General features: G+C 40.1%; 1 protein-coding gene across 3 annotated transcripts in view; it reads left to right on the forward strand.

Moving 5' to 3' along the window:
• Nucleotides 1-13,189, forward strand: part of ptpn12 (protein tyrosine phosphatase non-receptor type 12) — an 80,914-nt gene extending 67,725 nt beyond the window's left edge. For 2 of the 3 annotated variants that reach the window (XM_050036112.1, XM_050036114.1), the window contains 3 exons: nt 708-761; nt 4,856-4,939; nt 7,408-13,189. In XM_050036112.1, coding sequence (XP_049892069.1) covers nt 708-761; nt 4,856-4,939; nt 7,408-7,469 — 200 coding nt within the window. In that variant the 3' untranslated portion in view covers nt 7,470-13,189. Of the gene's footprint in view, nt 1-707; nt 762-4,855; nt 4,944-7,407 lie in introns of all 3 variants that reach the window. The other variant, XM_050036113.1, reaches the window with a different exon arrangement.
• The last annotated feature ends 3,147 nt before the right edge of the window (nt 13,190-16,336 follow it).

The raw sequence follows: 16,336 nt of genomic DNA on the forward strand, positions 1-16,336 counted from the left end.
GATCAGCACTGAACTTAATACTAATTTGCTATTATTTAAATTTTTTTTAATAGTTTTTAATTTTGTTTTTGATTTTCGTTTAGTTGTAAGAAGGCATACATAGTCATATTTATATTTTTATGTTGATAAACTTAGTTTTTGTTTTGTTTTTATTCAGTTTTAGTGTTAATTTTCAAGTATTGTGAGGAAAGCCTTCATTTGTAGTTGCTTTCTACCTGCTAGTTAAGCCATTTGCAGAAAATCTAGTTTGGATATCAATTTATTTTAGTTTCATGTTGCATTGTTCTTTTTTGCTGTTAGTTTTAGTTTTAGTCTTGGTTTTCATCTACATTTGGTGTGTGTAGTATGGAGCTGGGGCACAGCTGTAGTTTGTCGCTTGTATAGTGATGTAGAAGTGGATGTATTTAGGTACATGAATGTATTGAGGGTACAGTGACACAGTAGAAAGCTGGAACAATGTCCTGAGGCTTTAATATCATTTCTTAAATGTGTCTCCTCTTTGTAATCATCTGCTGTTTGTGATCAGAGATCAATCGAGCTCTCAGTTTTCTGCCACAATTGGAGGTATTGACGAGAGGATGGCTTAATAGAGGAGAGAGTTTGAAAAGTATGAATGTGTGAGGATGTGTGTCAAAGTGAAGTTTTTGTTTGTTTGTCATCACTTCTGTCTTTGTGACACTCACTCTGTGTGTTGCTCTCTCTGTCAGACCCTGTGGAGGTGAAAACGTCAGCCTCAGCTGAATGGAGTGGCTCAAATAAAGGTATGAACACACATCATCATAGCTGCTTGTTTCTGTCTGTGTAGCCTGTTCGCTTCGGACTGGTGTTACCTGGGGACCTTGAGTAATTTGTAAGAAATACAGAGGTTGTCTGTGATCTTACAGTTTATTATCTGGTTGCTTTTATCGCAAAACTCTACACGCTAACCACAAAACCTTACACTGAACCAAAACATGATACGTCTCTTGCACGAGCAAACAAAACTGTGTTTCTGCCTCAACACAGTACAAACAATTATGTAAATAAGCACACATAGTACCAACTACACACGGACAGAATAAATGGAAACATTTGTGGCTTGTGTCTGTCTGCAGGGCACAGCTGTTTGCAATAAGGTTTTGTACATGTAGAAAACACACACACACACAGGTATTCAAATAAGTAGAGTATGTAGTCTATTCCTACCAACAGTATAAATAAGGGTGAATAGTTTTGTTTTCCTCCTCAAATGTTGTAACACTCCTCAAACAACAAAAGTGTAGTCGAAGATAAAAAAAACAATGATACCCATGTTTGCTAGAAGTGTGTTATTGAGTCGCAAACTAAGTGTATATCAGAGAACGTGCATTCAGTTTGGCACACTTGGTAAACACACTGGCTACAAGTGTTAATGTCTTCAGAGACAGTGCTTCAGGAATCACTCTGAAGCTCTGTTCACAGGGGACCAGTATTACCTGGGGACCACTCGTAATTTGTAATAATTGCAGAGGTCTTATGTGATCTTAATCCCGTGTGAATCTGCCATGTTTGTTTTGTCAATTTGACAAGCAAAGATTCCACCGCAAATTACCTGTCATATTTCGCCAAACACAAATGTCATGTGACAATATTGGACATGTCTGAATTGGCATCTCTGTGATTTGGGGTTTTGTCTTAAGGTTTTCAGGTTTCTCTGCGCCTCGTTTCTGCCTCTTTCCTTGTTGAGAATTACGGAGGCTGCGTTGGCAATTCTAAATGAAAGTTATGGCAACATTTTGGGTGCAAATTCTGGAGGCTTATCTTACTACACAGCATGGAGAGATGAATGACGTGATAGTTAGTGGCAGAATCTGTTCTGTTTGATTAAGCCACATTAAAAAGGAGGTTGACACTGTGCATCACTAGTGGTGCTGGTTGTTGTTTTGTTGTTGTGTATCTCAGAGATAATGTCAGTAAATTTGAGTGAAATACACACTGGTTATCCCATGTGAATGCACCGCAAGAAGAACAGGCTTTGGGGGGTACTTTCTAAATCACATAAGTCCCCTGGTGATACCAGTACTGTATTTTGACAAACAAACACAGAGGTCATGTGATAACATTAGTCCCATGTGAATTTGGGGTTGTAAATTTTCCTGTTTTGCTTCTTTTTTCTTTTTTTGGGTGCCTTTTTTCTGCCTCTTTTCAGGTTGAGAATTATAAAGGCTGCATTATTAATTAAAATAAATTAGAGTTTGGGTGCCAATTTATATGATTCACTGAGCCTTGTCATCATATGTGGGAGATAATTTCTTTAAATTCCAGTAAAATACAGACTTTGCTTATCCCGTGCAAATGTGTCACATGAGACACAGACATTGGGGGATAATTTCTAAATCACATGATTAATTATAGGTGGCATGGTGGTGCAGTGGTGAGCGCTGTCACCTCACACCAAGAGGGTTCCTGGTTCGATCCCCCTTTTCTGGGTTTGCATGTTCTCCCCGTGTCAGCGTGGGTTTTCTCCAGGTTTACTCCGGCTTCCTCCCACAGTCCAAAGACATGCAGGTTAATTGGAGACTCTAAATTGCCCGTAGGTGTGAATGTGAGTGTGAATGGTTGTCTGTCTCTATGTGTCAGCCGTGTGATAGTCTGGTGACCTGTCCAGGTTGTACCCTGCCTCTCGCCCAATGTCAGCTGGGATAGACTCCAGCCCTCCCTGCGACGCCCCAAAAGGATAAGCAGTCACAGAAAATGAATGAATTATAATAGGTAATATTATCCCTGTGCGAATAGGGTATAGGTCTGCATGCTGCTCTGTGCAGAGGAGTCTCTGCGTGTTTGTCCTTGTGTTTATGTGTATTCACGGTAGTTATTCAGTGGAGCAGAGCAGGAGACAGACCTTCAGCATTTTACAAATTAGCCCGCGCACGATAAGACTGACAGCATTTCTCAAAAGGGCAGCTGTAAGAGCGAGGGAGTGAGTAATAAGGAGACAGAAAGAGATACAGAAAGACAGAAAAGGGGAAAAGATAAAACATGTCTATCGAGAGGTGAAATGAAAAGTGTGTGTGTGTGTGTGTGTGTGTGTGTGTGTGTGCGTGCGCGTGCTTTCCCGTGCTGTGAGGACTGTGTGATGACGGCTACTGCCAATTTAGTGCTTCAGTAGTTTCAGTGCGTGCATGTCTGTGACAGAGACAGACTAATCGAAGGGGAATAACAGTTTGACTGGAATCCTGTAATGATTCTTTTTAGCAGCTATGAACATAACTCAATAGGAGCGTTTATGGAGAATAAAAGGACCGTGGTTTCATTAAAGTTCCCGCTGATAGCCGGCCTTCAAATGTCATGAACTAAGTTTCTTGGCAGAACAAATGTTTTATCAGCATGTGAAACTGCATGTGTGTATTTCGCTCACACGTGGGTGTAATGTGGTGCTATGTGCATCTGAAGGTTGAAGGTGTGGTGCAGCTCAAATGAGGCTATTTTGGCCCCGAGGCCTGCATGTGTTAAAGTAGCCAAAAATGTATCACATGAATACATAAAGAGATATCAAGCCAAACCTGATTATTTAATGAACAGTGAGTAGAAAACTTATCCAGTATATTGTTTCGTATTTCCAGCACAGGCTAGTTTGAAGTTAAAGGAACAGTGTGGCATCTAGTGGTGAGGACTGCAGATTGCAACCAGCTGAATCTTCTCACTCTGCAGTTACACCTCCAAAACACTAGTCGGCTGCAGGGTTTCTGTGGAGTGCTGTGAAGTTTAGTTGATTCAAAACACACATTAAACACACATCAAACATGGCTTAATAGCCACAATTTCAAACACAAACACCGCAGATCCGCTTCACTATAACTCGCAGCATTCACAGACAAACACTTGTCTTTATCTGGACACATTTTCCCCACAAATACAACATGCTAACGTTATACGCACAAATCCATGGCATTTTACATTGTATAAATTAGCTAGCGGCTACAGGGCTTTTCCTCTACTCATATAAAACCAGGGAAAACGGCAACATTTAACGAAGGAAACGTTACAAGATTTGGCTCCATTACAACTCACAAGGTTCACAGACAAAACAACTGTCTTATACTGAACATGTTTTCTACAGAAATATAACATGCTAACGTTATTAGCACAAGCCTATGGCATTTTACATTGTATAAATTAGCCAAGTGGCTAGTGGACTTTTCCTCTTCTCATATGAAACCAGGGACAACAGCAACATTTAACAAAGGTAACGTTACAATATTTGGCTCCATTAAGACTCACAAGGTTCACTGACAAAACAATTGTCTTATACTAAATACGTTTTCCACACAAATATAACATGCTAACATTATTAGCACAAGCCTATAGCATTTTACATTGTATAAATTAGCTAAGTGACTAGCGGACTTTTCCTCAGCTCATATGAAGCCAGGATAAATCACACACAAGACAGAAAATGCTATTTTTGTGGAGGCTTTATTGTTTTCACAATTTAGGTCTGCATCACCACGACGTGTAGTTACATTTCTGGCTACAGCGTCGATTCAACATAGAAGTATAAATCCTGCGTAAGGTAACGAAAACACAACAATTCTTATTTTCAGGTGATCATACACTAAAGAAAACATACTTATTATATTATTTTCCATTTCTGCCAATATATCCCCCTAAATCCTGCACACTGGATCTTTACATGGTCACAATGAAATAGAAATAATAACAATATGGTGATAATTATAATAAATTAAGGAGCACCTCAGATAGATAAATGCAGTTTAAATGTGTCTTACATCACTAAAACTGTTATACAACACCTCCTGACCGAGCACTGAACACAGCTGATGTTCACACGACACTTCCACCCCGTTAATCTGTATATGTATGTGTTTGTGTGCAGATGTGTCAGAGTGTGTTAAGAAGACGTCTCCAGCTGACCCTGCATCTGCTGGCACCACAGCGACAGACAGCAAGGCAGACCTGGGTGGGTAAGTCTGCTGTCGTACCTCCTATACATGTATTTCTGACTGTCAGGTTTCTACGTGTCATTCACAAAATGTTATTTGCACAAGTAATGATTTTTTTTTTTTTTTTTTATTTTTTTTTAGTCTCAGTGCGGAAAACTTTGCTGACAAACATGGTTTATATTAATGTCATCATTTTTTTGTGATGTGTGGCATTGCTTGTGCTGATTGGAAATGTAGCTTTAGGCTGCATGTGCAGAAAATGTTTGATGGTTTTGAGACCAGGCAAGAATTGAAGGCACACTCTCCTCCGGGTGGAAGACATTTTCTGGATTTGATTTATTCTGTTTAAAGGGATTGTTTGGAATTTTTGAAGTGGGGTTGTATGAGGTACTTGTCCATTGAAAGTGTATTACCTTCAGTAGATGGCGGTCGGCATACCTCCTGTTTGGAGAAGCAGACAGGGGTACCGCCACAGAAGCTAACTGATGTACTGCTGCAGACGAGGGGAAGCAGCAAAACATGTTTAGTCAATTTAAGTTTACACCATATTTGGATTATTTTCACCACTTTATCTAACCGTCAGACAGCCCTTTCTGACGGGGAACTGAAGCCATTATATCGCTCTCTTCAAAGCCTCCAGACTCCTTTGAGCAAAACAGTAATTTTACCTCACAGAACACCGGTGTTGCTGGTCTACTGCTGCCTCGACCCATTAGTAAATTTATGTTATTGCCTTTATGAAATCATGTGACTATTGTGACTCGTGAAATTCAGGTGGAGGGCAGGAAGTGACAAATCCATATGCTGTGTGAATTGGATATAGAGGAATGTGACTTCATAAAAGGTTTGGATGAACGTGCAGGCAGCAGGTATAGTCAGAAATGTAAACTCATCTTCTATATGATCAATAAAAAATCTAGATAAGTGATTTTTCGCACAGCTTGACTGGTTTTGCCCGTTGTTGACATTATCGTCGTTACAAATTACCTCATCCCTCAGACCCCCTAACACTACATGGCAAGCTGATGAAAAGCATCCAAGAGTCCAGAGAACTATAATTATTTATTCCATGTGCAGTTGGGTTCACGGCTGAAACGACTGCTGGCCGTTTTTGGCCGGGGGAGTAAATGTGCTTGAGTATAACTGTCTTTTATATTTCAGCTCTGTACATGGATGCACTGCTGTCAGGGTAGTGTTAGCTAACTTTAGCTGCTATGGTCTACTTAATTGGTTGATCGTTCCCAGAGGTTTGGTGAAGCACCATTAAAAATCTGTGTTTAAAACAACACTTTGACCTTAACATTTGACATTAGCTGACTCGACACCTCCAGACTGAAGATGGAGGTTTATGATCCACATCTGCTGCTGTTTTGAAGTGAGTTTTTTTTTTGTTTGTTTGGTTTTTTTGGACTTGAAGTGTCCCCTTTTTTTGAACTATGAATCAAATTGTGATTTGATTCATCGTAACAGCCATAATCAGTAAGGGTGTAAATCACCAATTTCATCACGATACGGTATTTGCCGATATTACAAAGTCCGCCGCGATATGATTTCAGTTGAATTCGATTTTAGGGTCTGAGATCTATATGAGACGATAATATCTGCCCATTTAACACAGTCTGTTACTGAAGACGCAGCAACCCGTTTCTCTTTTGCTTTTTGCCATAAAAGATAAAAACAACACATAGCCTAAATAATGTAAGTCATTGTAACCACTTAAGTCTGCGTAAACTGACTCACATAGCCTTCAGGGCTTTCAAACACTGCTAATTTATTCCCAGAGTAAATAATGTAATCCTCATCGTCTTTCTCTTAACTGCTTCACATCTGCCTGTGCTGTTTGACAGTGACAGACTTTCAAAATAAAAGCGTATCCCAAAGATGACAATATAGATTGATATTTTCATTTTCATTTTGCATTGATCATACTGGATCATTGATCACTGAGCCGATACATTGATCCAGATCAATGGATCATTACACCTCTAATAATCAGCGCAAATCAAGCATTTTTCTCGGGTTGATAGTCTTGGCTTACAGTTGCCTACCCTCGATCTGGACAGCAAACTGATGTTTGACGTCATGCGCAAAGAAACTATTGTGTGCCCTCAGTGTTCTAAAGAGTTAGTTGGGATTCACCAAGGTCGCACAATAACACAAACAAACCTATCGAGGCAGCAGTAGATCAGCAGCGTCTGTGTTCTGAGGGGTAAAATGTTTTTGTCAAATGAGTGTGGGGGCTTTTGAGAGAATATAGATTCAATTCCCTGTCGAAAAAGGCAGTCTAGGTCAAGGTGAAGCAGTGAAAATATTCTATATGTAGTGTACACTTAGACTGATTTTTTTAGGGTGTCTAAATACGTTTTGCTGTATGTAATACACTGACGATGGATAAGTACCTCATACAGTTTACTTTAAAAAATCCAAACTATCCCTTCAAAGCAAAACAAGCCCAGCTAAGAACTTCTTCTCCATCTTCTGTCAGGGTTCGGTAACCGCTGCATTCAGCCCAAAGGCCCTCGGGAACCCCCCCTGGAGTGGATGTGATGGGACGATCTATCTGCCCGTCCACCAACAGTGTCCTCCCTCGTCAGGAGATGGACTCTACCAATCTCACCTGGCTGGTCCAAAAACCTAGTTGATAGATGCTACACAGACAAACATCACAATTTTACATAGAAACACCTTCTGTGTAACTCTGTGCAACACCTCCTCCTCCTCCTACTCCTCCTCCTCAGTCCTTCCTTCAAAGTGCCACTGTGCAAAGCAGAAGAACACTTACTGGTCAAGTGGTTTTGTCCACGTTTTCCTGTTCAGCTTGCTGATATTAGAGGTTTTCACTTCTCTAGACGCTGACCTGGGATCAGTCTGGTTATTTTCCTGTTGATGGTTAAAGAGTAATTCCTGTTTCTTTCCTGTTTCTAGTGACTTGAGAGTAGATTAAAAAAGCTCTTATTTCTCTCTCTGGCTTTTCACACATCATGAGAATGTGTGTGACTAAATGAATAGAGGTGTATGTGGAGCCCTTAGGTGTTAAACAGAAATTTTCTTTCATGCCAAATGAGAAAAAAAGTATTTTTTTTTCATCATAAATCAGGAATTATCTTTAATCAGAAAAGCTACTGTGGGAAGCTGATTCCTATTCCTGAGGTTTAACTGAACTCCCAGACGGTGTCTGCTTCCTCCTACTGAATGAACAACAATCTTCAAAGCGAACCTAGATAATCTGTTACCCATGATGCAACCTTTTCTGTTGGGTATGTACAGGTTGCCAGGGTGCTCTTTCTCTCTGTCTCTTCCCCTCTCCCTCTTTCTGTGTGCTGGTGCTACATTACAAAGGACCAGCATAGAAACACAAGTACTCCAGCTGTTCCTCGCCTCTGTTGTGGTCTCCTGTAGCATTTACTCCTGTATTAGCTGCAGTCATGTCAGCTCCAGTACTTTATGTGTCTATGCTGCTGACCTCCCTGTTTACCAGAGTCATGGATTGATAGTTTGGTCATTGCAGTGGTCAGTAGCAGCCATATTGGCTCCAGAGTCCTACTCTGTGGCTTTTAGAGGGATAGTTCCACATTTTTAGTTCCTGCTGTGAGTTAGATGACAAGTTTTACACCACTCTCGTGTATGTGGAGCTGAAGCCTAAAGACGCTTAGCTTATTTTAGCTTAGCTTAGCATAAAGGCTGGAAACATGTAAATTGTGGTTTTAAAACTTATACTCCAGACCATGTCCTGAGAATCAGATTTGGACATCGTCCGGAGTTTCTCTTTCACAAATGTAGCATACAACAAGAAATGCTCCATTTGGTTTAGGCAATGAGGGGCGCCTGGGTAGAGCGTGCAGGAGGTAGGACATGACACAGATTACACCGCATTCAAGTAGCCAGTTTGTAATTTGGTCATAAACAACAGATTCTCTTGCTGTTCCTTGAATTTGTCTGACGACTTCAGCTTTGACCCTTACCAACACAAGTCCCTAAATCTCATCACCTCTCCAGTTAGACATTTTTGTTACCATCTTCGTATAAATTACCCTTCATCTTAACCTTTGGATGTTTGTTTTCTTCCGATTTTGTGCAATCTGCACGATGGAAACATCATCAATGCTCCCACTGTGAATTCTCCGGACACTTGCCAGCTTCACAAATAGGCTCAGTCGAACATTAACACAGACTCTATACAAGGGAGCTGGCAGTTTAAAGTCTGTTTAACGTCTGATCCAACTGATGCTGACATTTCCGTTCTCACATACAGCTCCTCCAGGTAATGTCTAGATCAGTGGTTCCCAACTGGTCTGGCCACGGGGTCCAGATGTCTCCTTAGTCATTTGTTCTAGGTCCACATAGGATATATATTCAGGGTCATACTAATGTTTGGCCATATTGTCGAGCTAGTTTGCTGTCTCTGTCCAGTGAGTCACTCACTCTCCAGGAGGACACAGCGTTTCAATATACTGTACTTAAAGTGTGTTTTTACAAACTTGTCACATTCACAAGTCACTTGCGGTCCAGTCAGAATGGACCCGCGACCCACTTTTGGACTGCGACCCACCAGTTGGGAACCACTGGTCTAGATAATTACACGTTTGCAGTACATGTGTGCTTTTTTAGTGAGTTGCTCAGATGTGGGTAGGCGGACTTTAGTACCTTTGTACAGAGGCAAGCTTGTTACCCTGTTTCCAGTATTTATGCTAAGCTAGGCTAACTAGCTGCAAGCTGTACCTTCATGTTCAATAGGTCTTTCAAGATGTGTTTATCGCAGATGTCGACATTGTGGTGGCATTAAAAAAATATATTTATTGTGCAGCTCTACTTTAAACAGAGCTAGGCCAGCTTTTCCCCTTATCTTCAGTATTTATGCTAAGCTAAGCTAACCAGCTGCTAGCTGTACGTTCATGTTTCCTGTACAGACACGAGAGTGGTGTCACTCTCCTCTTCTAACTCACAGGAAAAAAAGCAAAGATGCAAAGAAAATGTTGAATTGTTCCTTTAGATATCTTTTAATTCAGTGGCAGAGGACAGTAATCATTACGTTGACATCATGTGGCGTTAGAAAGCATAGCTGAATGCAGAGAAACTGAGAATAGAGATTAAGGAGTTCTTAACGTCTTACATCTGATTTACAAATGTTTAACCAAAGAGTGATGTTCCCTTCTCCAATAATTCACAATAGAAAACATCACAAAAGATTAGTTAGAAAAGTCAGAAAATAGTTAAAACATACAACATTTGAAGCTAAGTTTCCAGGAAGTCTGCTTTTAAATTGACCTTAAAACACGCCATTAATGACCAAACTGATCAGCTCTGTGACTCTGGCTCTCACTGCTGGGACCATGAGCCTGCCTTAGTCCGCCTCTCAGAGAAGACAGCCAATGACAGTCCTCTTTAATTGCTCTCTTCAGTTCACTTCTCCGTCTATCGGTGTATTTCTGCTTCTCTTGGTCGTTATCGGGACTCAATTTTGCTGTTTACTTCTTTTTATTTTCCTCAGCACTGTCTTGTTTTTGTCTTTCTGTTATTGTACCTTTTGCTTTTTCTGTTGACAGTCTCCATTTCCTGTTGGATGAACAACCATGCAAGTCATTTTACTCAGTGTTTCGGAGTAGGAATGTTAGACATCACCTGAAACTCTTACGGGACTTGACAGATTGAGAAATAGTCTGGCTTCCCGTAACAACCCCAGATGAGACTTGTATGGTTTTTCATGCGACGACCAAATTTAAAAGAAATCATACTGTACCTGCCTCTGTATGTGTGAGACAATGATGATAGGGACCCAGGACTACTGTTTTCTCCTTATTGTTCTCTGCTAACTTCTCCTTCATTAGCTACCATAACTATACAGTATATGCATTGTTTTATAAAGATAAAAAACTGTACAGGGCAGTTTAGGTATATAATATTTCAGATTTTTGTTTTTGTTATCTTAAATATTCTTATTAACAGAAGATGTAAGAAAGTCAGTGCATGATGATGATGATGATGATGATTCCTCCCCTACACAGTGTTTCCCTTCAAACTGTAAATTATTCTGCTGCCCTTTGTTCTTTTTTTTTTTTTTTTGCTTCTGGCAAATATTTCAGGGTTGTTTTTATTTTTATGTTCGAGTTATATGCTTACAAAGATTGAGAAATTCTTGTTTTAATTGGTTGGCAGAAGAAAAGCGTCGACTGCCAGCCGGCCCCCTTTCAGATAGCTACAACGGGCTTCGAATAAGATTGTAATAATAATATTAATGACAATGATGATAATAATAATAATGGTCGTTTTTTGTAAATGGTATTTTAAAAGTTATTTTTGTATACGCGGTTGTTTGTTGCGTCACAAGTCCACTGCTCAAACCCCCCCACTCCTCTCTTTGCTTCTCACATACTCTCCTTTCACCTTCGTCTTTTTTTTTTTTACATTTTTTTTTTTTGTTACACGTTTTGATTTCTTCCTTTCTGTCTCTCGGCTCTTTTAATGTAGAACATACAACAGAGATGAATCTCCTGCTCTGGACAAGGAGCATCTCATTATTTTTCGCTTCCTTAGTACTTCCCCTGCTGTTTTCTCTCTTTCATCCCCCTCGCCTCCCACCCTGTCTCTGCCTTTTTAATTTTTAAAAGGCTGCCGATTTCAACATGTCTGTGTGCCAGGACTTTAAAGGGGACCTATTATGCTCATATTCGGGTTCATACTTGTATGTTGGGTTTCTGCCAGAACATGTTTACGTGCTTTAATGTTCAAAAATCACTTAATTTTCGTCACACTGTCTGTGCTGGAACACCTCTGTTCACCCTCTGTCTGAAACACTCCGTTTTAGCGCCGGTATCTTTAAGCTGAGGCTGCTCTGATTTGTATTTCTGTTCTGTATTTCGGTGTCTCTGCGCCTTCATTGCAGCTGGGGAATGACTGTAACAGAGAATAGCAGCACTTCCTGCCGTGAAGAATCACCAATAAAAGCTTCTAAACACAACCAGACATGTTCCAGCGGGAATATGACCTTGACCACCAAGATTACATGTTTCCCTGATGTTAGCATGTGGCTACATGTAGCAGTGTATTTGCAATTGGGAAATGACGGTGAACAGTCGCACTTTCACCCATTAAAATCAACGAAAAAAAGCTTCTACACAACTGGACATGTTCCAGCAGGAATATGATCTCAAATCGGGAAGAATTTAATAACATCAGCAACTAAGATTACAAGTTTTTCTGGCGTTAGCATGTTGCTACACATAGCAGTGTATTTGCAGTCGGGAAATTACTGTGTATGTTCGCACTCTCCACTGTTGAAATCAATGAAAAAAGCTTCGAAACACAACTGGAAGTGTTCCAACAGAAATATGATCTATCATTGGGAAGAAATTAACGACATCCACAACCTAGATTACAAGTTTCCCTGACGTTAGCATGTGGCTACATGTAGCAACGCATTTGCAGTGGGGAAATAAGTGTGTTTAGTTGCATTTTCTCACATTAAATTCATCATTAAAAGATTGTAAACTCAACTTGACATTTTCCAGCAGGTTTGCCTGACGTTAGCATGCAGCCACATGTAGCAGTGTAGGCTACATCATGTAGATACCTGCATTAGCGAGCTTGAAGCAGATGACCGTATAATAAAATCCATCACAAGTGGACGTAGCTCGTCTTGAAAGTAGAAAAAATCGTTAACAGTATTCAGAACAGTCTTAAAGCTTAAGGTTTTTGCCCACAGTGATTACTTTAGCGTACGTTTACCTCTTTATTTAAAACATTTAATACAAACATTGACATTGTAACTATATTTATGACAGAAGATGAGGAAAAACATAACGGGTCCCCTTTAAGTGATCCATCTCTAAATTGTTGCCGGTTGAAAGTAACAAAATCCGACGTAAACTGACTATTAGACATGCTGGGAAAAAACTGTCTTTTAATCGTTATCATTTGTTTCTCCAATACTCCCATTTCTTTCTTTCTATTTTATTTACGTGACCCCCTTCACATGCACACTCGCCTCGATCTCAGAAAAGAGCCCACCTGTGCCTTTAAGTGAGAGCCCGCCCCTCCCCCCCTTTTCCTTCTCTCCTCCAATCATCGTTAGCGGCGTGAGCGTGAGCGATGTGATTCGCTGCTGCTTGCTCATTGCCTCCTGTGGGACTCTCGTTCAGCCCGCCCCCTCAGACACACACATACACACACACACACACCTTGTGTCCCTCTTTCCACACACACAAACATAAACACACACAAAATGTTTGTATGTTGCAGAAATCAATCAGTAAAAATGAACATTAAGTAAAGACATGTCTCTTTGTTTTTATTTGCAGAAGATGATGTCACGAAAAGTGTGTGCGGGTTGTGTTTGAATGTGTGTGCGTACATACAGCTTTTATTTACAACACAGAGCTGTTAATAAATCACTGACTTGTCTCTGAAGCCACAAAAATAATAATTGTGTCTTTACTGGCTGATAGCATAAAACACAGATAATCTGATGATGTCAATCACTCTGTGTGTGTGTTTGTGTGTGTGTATGTGTTTCGAGGAGGGGTAACAGCAGGAGATCCTTTCTCACACCTGGAAGATTTGCAGAGCGGAATGTATCCACACATGCAAACTAATATGGCAATTAATTAATCACTGCAGGTGGCATAAACACAGTCGCTCGCCACCGTACACCGAGACCTTGAAGGTTTCACATTTGTATTCACTTTACACGCACAGAGAGACGCAGCAGGTGGGAAGACATACTGTGATTATTTGCTTGTGATCACACAAAGCCAATGCTCATTTCAGATTAATTATACAGTACATTACAATGCAATATTTAATGTGTAATGGGGCAGCAGAGAGGTGGTTTAGGCAGATTTGTGTCAGACCTCTTTGCTTTCAAGTCAGTGGTAAAAGCACCTGTTGCAGCAGCAGCGGGATCTACAAACCTCTACAGTGACATTGGAGTAAAGTATAAATATTGATCAACTACATTTGTGGTTGTGCAGCACTCATGAATGCATACAAGTGAAGTACATTCATACATGATGGTGAAACAGGAGATATGAACAACATCAGCAACTAAAGATTACAAGTTTCCCTGTTGTTAGCATGTGGCTACATGTAGCAGTGTATTTGCAGTCGGGAAATGATGTTGTATAGTCGCACTTTCTCCCTTTTAAATCAACAAAAAAGGCTTCCAGACACAGTCGGATTTGTTCCAGCAGGAATATGATCTGAAACAGAGGAGAAATGAGCAACTTAGAAGATCAACCCTGCACTCTGGATTTCAGGTAAGTAGGCTATGATACAGTGCTAGTTATAGTCACTTAGCAACCTGCATCCGTGTCCTTTAAAGTTGGCACAGAGTAGGCACAGGAGTAGTGCCCAGCGCCCGACCTCATATTTTCCAAGCAGTTAAGAATGTGGCATGTGTACGGCCCCTTAATGGTATTTGATTTGATAGCATATCCTCCTGAGACCCTGTGTCCTCATATGAAGACATCACATTTTGGTTTTACTTGACCTTATTCAATTCAATTCAAAACACTTTATTTGTCCCCGAGGGGCAATTAAAATACTTCATTCTACTTGACTCAGACCTGCTGTCCTCGTTCGTGGACACTTTTTGTGCCATCTAGTGGTAGTAAGACCACAATACACTAATCCATGTAAAAACCTGATCACATTTAATGGTTGAAACTTGTTTATTTATGATTAATAATGTTTGTAGTTTGGTATGGCAAAATATTTTAACCAATTTAAGCAACAGTAACAAGCTGTTAATTAGGAAGTAGTCGTTTGAGGACATTAGGACTTAATTAGTGTTGACAATGTTTAGTTTTTAATACTTATCAGGTCCCTGTGATCCCAAATAGCTAGGAGAAATTTACAAGGTTTACTTTATAACAAACTGATTTTAACAAATAAATACAAATTTTAAAAAGCATCCATGATTTTTGTCAATTTAATATATTATTACTCTGCTGTTGAAATAATATTTGGTAAAGATCACATCAAGACTGGGGACTTGAGTCAGGACTTGATTGTTAAGACTTGAGACTTGCACAGCAATGACTTGGTCCCACGTCTGCTGTATCACAAGGCAGGAGAATCAACAGCCCTCCCACAGTGTCTTACTTTAATTTGCTTCTTGCCTATTCTGACGTACACACCTGCTAACACGTTGTGTACACAGTCTGTCTCTCACACACACACACACACACACACACACACACACACACACACACACACACACACTCTGTATCTCCCTGTCTTGTATGAATTAAGCCAGGTTGCTATCTTAACTGGGTCACCTCAGTTTTCCCATGGAGCAGTTTAACATGTTATGTAATGGCTTATAAATATAGCCAATCAGTGTTGAGTGTGTGTGAGCAGTAGCAGCAGGCAGCGCTGCCATCTGAAGAAACTGAAAACTGTGTCAGCTCTGTTTTATATTGTATGATGTCTTCCACCACATTATTTTTAGGTACATTAGTCACATACAGAATTTGACTTTGACTCAATAATGCACACTTTACTTCACACGCAGACGTCAGATTTCCTCTTCTGAATAATCTTGTCACAATGTTTATGGCCAGTTGTAACTTTACAGCGCGCAGCGTGCAGCAGCTAATCATGTTTAGTATTCACGCTTGGCTGTCACTCACTGACAGGCCTTGCACTGGCAGCTTAGCCAATCAGTCTGAGTGAAGAAAATGTTTTCATGTCAATAAATCAAAGTATAAACAGCTCCGCAGGACTCACAGCGCTGTATAATGATGTGTTGTAGTGTGCGAGAGTGATGAACTCATCCAGTTGTGAAGATTAGATGAAAAAGGGCAAGTTTATCCCTCTGATGGGAATATTTCCATTTCAACAAACGCATGTACTCGCCACTGCACTTCTCTGTGTCAGCTGGGCAGTGTGCTGATCTGTAGGGTTGTGTTCTGGGAAAGAGTAGACTGAGGAAAAATTAAAAATAAATCCTAGTAAAACAAATTAATCAAAATATTTCATACTTTATGGTCAGTGTTTTTGTCAAAGGATCAAAACCACTACCACTGTAGGCGATATAAAGTAGAGCTGCAACTTATTGTTTCTATCAAATGATTTGCAGATTATTTTTCCAAGATATATTTAGTATGAATTTAATTTTTTGTGTCAGAAAACACTATAAAAAAAAGTTTATTTTCATTTTCTGGACTCCTTGTTTTGTCAGACATGACGTATCTTTGGGTTTGTGATTGTTGGTCAATCACCAGACATTTTTTGTAACAATTTTCTGACATTTTTAAGATGTTTTTTAATTAATCAAAAATATTATGGGGTGTTGGTGGAATAGTGGATAGAGCAGGCGCCCCATGTACAAGGCTGTTGTCGCAGTGGCCCGGGTTCAAGTCCAACCTGTGGCCCTTTGCTGCATGTCACCCCCTCTCTCTCTCCCCCCTTCACAC

This window comes from Epinephelus moara, chromosome 23, assembly GCF_006386435.1.
Source record: "Epinephelus moara isolate mb chromosome 23, YSFRI_EMoa_1.0, whole genome shotgun sequence".
Taxonomy (NCBI): Eukaryota; Metazoa; Chordata; class Actinopteri; order Perciformes; family Serranidae; genus Epinephelus; species Epinephelus moara.